Below are 5,476 nucleotides of genomic sequence, written 5' to 3'. Positions count from 1 at the left end.
CAGGAGAATAAAATAATAGAAATCAAACACGCACTGTAACTTAAATTTACTACAACAGTCAAAAGATGAATGGTGTCAGTAACTACTATTGTATACCTTTCTTTGGAGTCATCCGCAATCATCAGTAATTTGTCTATCTTCCTTTCTCTTTCATCTCCTATTCAGAGATTCAACAAAACCTTTCTATTCCTATGTTCTACTGGGACCAGGGCCCACTTAGGGGGTCCTGTATGGGCCATACTCAAGACTTTCCAATAGGGGAGGTATCTGCAGTTCTATGGGAATGGGCCATAAACTTCCCATTTGTCTCCCCTATAATTGGTAATCTCTGTCTCGAGCCATCTGCGTCTATCGCCATTCAACACCACTTCGATTCACGCTAGGGTATCCACCCCAAACCCCCCCCCCCCCAAAAAAAAAAAAAACACGATGCCTTTCAGGAAAGTTCAAGCATGGTTTCTCTCCTCTCCAGCTTTTCCATATTTCAATTATATATATATATATATAGTATATATATATATATATATATATATATATATATATATATATAATATATATATATATATATATATATATATATATACACACACACATATATATATAGTATATATATATTATATATATTTAATTTTCTTTATTTTTTATATTCGTAATTCACCCCATTTATCTTCTTCCTTCATTTTACCGCTAATGTGTCTTACACTTCATTTTTTTCTTTCATGTCCAGTTCTTTCCAACTTCCTAATTAATTACAGGTTTTATTTTTACCTGTCTCTCTTTCATTTCCTAATTTAATACAGGTTTTATTTTCACAGTCCCTTTCTTCCAATTCCTTAATTTCTTATATATTTCCCGCATTCCAATCTCACCTACCCCATTGATTCCACACTTCTTCAATTCCTTCCCGATCCGCGTTCCCACCCCATTCCCTTCTTCTACACTTTCCCTCCTTTCCCTCAATTACTTCGCGGTCTTCATCCGTTCCTCATCTTCCTTCATTAACGTCATTTCTTCTCCCCCGCCCTTCCTATCTCACTCTCCCCGGCCCCTTGTCTGTCGTATCCTTTCCAACGTGATAGGTCATCCGCCGTGACGTCAGGTAATGATACAGGTTTAATACTTGATCAGCAGATAATGGGTCATGGATCAAAGGATACGAGGCGGGGCTTGGAGGAAGGTGTCGAACGAAATGGAGAGGGGGACGTCCTCCTCAAAGATCTAGATGGTAGAAGAAGGGAAAGAAGAGGAGGAGGAGGAGGAGGAGGAAGAGGAGGAGGGGGAAAAGAAGTGATGACGAAGGATCTGATAAGAGGGAGGGAAGGTGTAGAATAGATATAGCCAACTGTTATGAGGATAAAATACGAATAAACGTAGGAGAAAGAGGAATAGGGAAATAGAAAAGTGATGGTGACGAAGGACATGAAAAGAGGGAGTGAAGGTGTAGGATGAATATAGACAACTGTTATGAGGATACAATACGAATAAACAGAGGCGAAAGAGGAATAGGGAATCGAAAGTGGTGATAACGAAGGATATCAAAAGAGGGAGGGGAGGTGTATGATAGAAACAGAGAACCAATTTTATGATAAATATGAAAGAAACGAAAAACAATTTTATTCTAATGGCGGCTTCTGGGTAAAACTATGACCTATTCCTGCTTTAACCATATTGCTAAGGTTCATTATAAGTTTTTTATTTGTTTACAAAAAAAGATGGGCCTTCCCTATGCCTTGAGAAGTAATAAAGGTATATTTATTACTTTTTCTTAAATTCGATTCTTTTGTTTACAAGAAAGATGTGTCGTCAATAGGCCTTTAGAAGTAAAACAAGAGATCATTATTAAGTCTTTTAAATTCAGTTATTTTTATCTATTTACAATAAAGATGTGTCGTCAATACGCCTTTAGAAGTAACAAAGATATATATTAGAAATATTAATCATCATTCCTTTTTAATTGAATTTAATTAATTTTATTTGTTTACAACAAAGGCTTGTCACTACGCCTTTAGAAGTAACAATGAGATAATCAAAAATATTAATCAATCATTTCTTTTTATCTAATTCAATTCCTTTTATCTGTTTACAAAAAAGATTTGTCGTCAATACGCCTTCAGAAGTAACGATGAGATAATTAAAAATATTAATCAATCATTTCTTTTTATTTAATTCAACTCCTTTTATTGTTTTACAACAAAGGTGTGTCATCAATACGCTCTTAGGAAGTAGAAAATTATATTAATCAATCATTTCTTTTGAATTAATTCAAGTCCTTTTATTTGTTTACATCAAAGGCTTGTCATCATTATGAATTGAGCAATAAAAAATATAATTAAAAGTTAATCAACATCAGCTTAAGAAGATAAAGGTATTATAGATGTCCATCCCATCCAAATTAATTGTTCAGTGTCTACTTTCTCTTGGTAAGGGTAGGAAGAGACTCTTTAGCTATGGAGAGCAGCTCATCTAGGAGAATGACACTCCAAAATCAAACCATTGTTCTCTAGTCTTGGGTAGTGCCATAGCCTCTGTACCATGGTCTTCCGCTGTTTTGGGGTTAGAGTTCTCTTGCTTGAGGGTACATCTCGGCCCAACACTATTCTATCTTATTTCTCTTCCTCTTGTTTTGTTAAAGTTTTAATAGTTTATATTAGAAGATATTTTAATGTTGTTAATTTTCTTAGAATATTTTACATTCTTTTTTCCTTTCCTCACTGGGCTATTTTTCCCTATTGGAGCCCCTGGGCTTATAGAATTCTGCTTTTTCAACTAGGGTTGTAGCTTAGCAAGAAAGACATAATAATAATAATAATAATAAATAATAATAATAATAATAATAATAATAATAATAAAACGGCACCGCCTGGCATCGTCTCAACGTCTACAAAAGATCATTTACTTATTTCCATGGGACTTTTTTTTCTTTTTTTCTTTTTTTCGGGGTGGGGGGGGGGGTGTTATCCCGAGGTCTCCAATCGACCTAGGACTTCGATCTTATCTTCAGGTACCGACTCCGATGGGGATGCTGCTATCTCTTATTCCGATCTGCTCTCTGCGATCCGAGATGGGACAGGATGGGGGATGGGGGGATGTTGTTGCAATGAGGATGATGGGAAGATATTGAGAGAGTATGTTGATGATTGGTTTCGGAAATGGAGACTTAACAAGTGACGTACAGCTGCTTGCCACTTTTTCTCTCTGAGATTTCATGGTATTAGCTTTACTTGTCAGTTATAGAAATTATGTGATATTTTTGGATTACAGTCTTAAAGATCCCCTAAAAACATAATAAAGAGTTAAACCAGCTAATAGGAGGAGTCAATAGCTGATCATTACATAAAAGTATTAAATTAATGTGGAAAAACTTAAAGGCGAGTTGAACCAGCTAATAGGAGTCAATAGCTGATCTTTACATGAAAGTCTTGAATCAAGGTGGAAAACTTAAAGGTTTAAAAGTCGTTCATGAATGGCACACGGCAAGGGACAATGACAATTCCTTAGCTAGAAAGGACAACACCCTAGAGACTGACCATATTACATAATATGATCAGCACCCAAAGCTAGGACTGAGGGAGAGCCTAGGCTGGCAATAGCTGCTGATGAACTCAGCAGATAGGGTTCCCAAATTCCCCATCTTTAGCTCACATGGATAGTGAGGTTGGAGACACTACAAGAAACTATCGAACTTGAGCGGGATTCGATCACCCATCCAGCAGGACGCCAGGCAGGGAAACTGGAAGAGAGGATCCTTGGAACACAGAAGTAGTTATAGATAGAAAGGATGGATTTTATATTTATATTAGTGTACGCAACCCCGTCAAAAATGATGACTAAATTAGATAGATACACACAGATTCAGCCCTTCCCCCTTCTTAACTTCAACTCGGCCATTTCGGCAATTTGGGGGAGATTGTGGTTCCCGAATGTAGCCTACCGCTCGGATTACTCCCCTTTCACCTGAATATGACTACTCCCTCTCACCCTCTACTCGAGGGACGGGGAAAGACCGAGTAGTAATACGTCTGGCAAAGCAGCTGAGCGTGACAGAAAAGAAATATATCTAAATATATAGCCCGGACACATTGCTCTTTATTATATATAGATAATAGTTGGTTCTCGCGTTCCGGACCATCTCTCTCTCTCTCTCTCTCTCTCTCTCTCTCTCTCTCTCTCTCTCTCTCTCTCTCTCTCTCTCTCTCTCTCTCTGTGAATCGTGATCTCGCATGGACCGCTGGCTGTAACTCAGCTTGGTCCATCGAAGGGAAATTCACAAGTTTCGGGCGATCACGGAGGAACCAATCGACTGAAAAACAGCGCCCAATGCATCACGGTGACGTATGGAAGAGAAGAAAAAGAGAAGAAAAAGGGGAAGGGGAAGAGGAAGAAGAGGAAAACAAGGAAGAGGGAGAAGAAGAGGAAGAGAAGGAAGAAGAGGAAGCATATTAACAAGAAGAAAACAGTTCAAGTATTCATGATGATAGAAGCAAATCGCTAAGAAATAAGACTGATAAAAAGTGAGAGATGCATCACGGTAACGTATGGGCGAGAAGAAAAAGAGAGGAGGAAGAGGAAGAAGAGGAAGAGAAAGAATGTTAACAAGAAGAAAACGGTTTAAGTATTGATGACGACGGAGAGAAGTAAATTAAGAAACAGAAAACAACCGCCAATGCATTACGTAACGTATCAGCGAGAGGAAAAAGAGGAAGAGAAGAGGAAGAGGGAGAAGGGGAAGAGCAAGAGGAAGAAGAGGAAGAGGAAGTATATTAACAAGGAGAAAACAGTTCGAGTATTGATGATGACAGAGAGAAGTAAATTAAGACACTGAAAACAACGCCTGATGCATCCCGGTAACGTATGAACGAGAAGAAAGAGAGAAGAAGGAGAAGAAGAGGAAGAGGAAGAAGAGGAAGATGAAGAGGAAGCATATTAATAAGACTGATAAATAGCGAGGGATGCATCACGGTACGTACGGGCGAGAAGAAAAAGAAAAGAGGAAGAGGAAGAAGAGTAAGAGGAAGAAGAGGAAGAGGAATGGGAAGAAGAGGAAGAGGAATGGGAAGAAGAGGAGGAGGAAGAATGTTAACAAGAAGAAAACAGTTCAAGTATTGATGATGACAGAAAGAAGTAAATTAAGACACTGGAAACAACGCCCAGTACATCACGGTAACCTATAGACGAGAAGAAAACGAAAAGAGGAAGAGGAAGAAGAGGAAGAGGATGAATAAGATAGGAAGGATATTAACAACAAAATGGTTCAAGTATTGATGATAGTAGATAGAAGTAAATCGCTAAGAAACTAAGACACTAAAAACATAGTAACGTGTGGACGAGAAGAATAAGAAAATAAGTGGAAGAGGAAGAGGAAAAATATCAACAAGATGAAAATAGTCCATGCATTAATTATGGATAGATGTGAATGGCTAAAAAATTAATAAGACACTGAAAAAAAAACACGTGATGCATAACGGTAACGTATGAA

General features: G+C 37.8%; 1 protein-coding gene across 1 annotated transcript in view; it reads left to right on the top strand.

Moving 5' to 3' along the window:
- LOC137633127 (uncharacterized) overlaps positions 1-4,443 on the top strand; it is a 93,331-nt gene extending 88,888 nt beyond the window's left edge. Inside the window, exons 4-5 of the mRNA XM_068365287.1 lie at positions 1,132-1,321; positions 4,244-4,443. Coding sequence (XP_068221388.1) covers positions 1,132-1,321; positions 4,244-4,443 — 390 coding nt within the window. The remainder of the gene's footprint in view (positions 1-1,131; positions 1,322-4,243) is intronic.
- Positions 4,444-5,476: the final 1,033 nt, after the last annotated feature.

This window comes from Palaemon carinicauda, chromosome 42 (assembly GCF_036898095.1).
Source record: "Palaemon carinicauda isolate YSFRI2023 chromosome 42, ASM3689809v2, whole genome shotgun sequence".
NCBI lineage: Eukaryota > Metazoa > Arthropoda > Malacostraca > Decapoda > Palaemonidae > Palaemon > Palaemon carinicauda.
The sequence above is the reverse complement of the archived record's forward strand: the minus strand, read 5'-3'. Positions and strand labels throughout refer to the sequence as shown.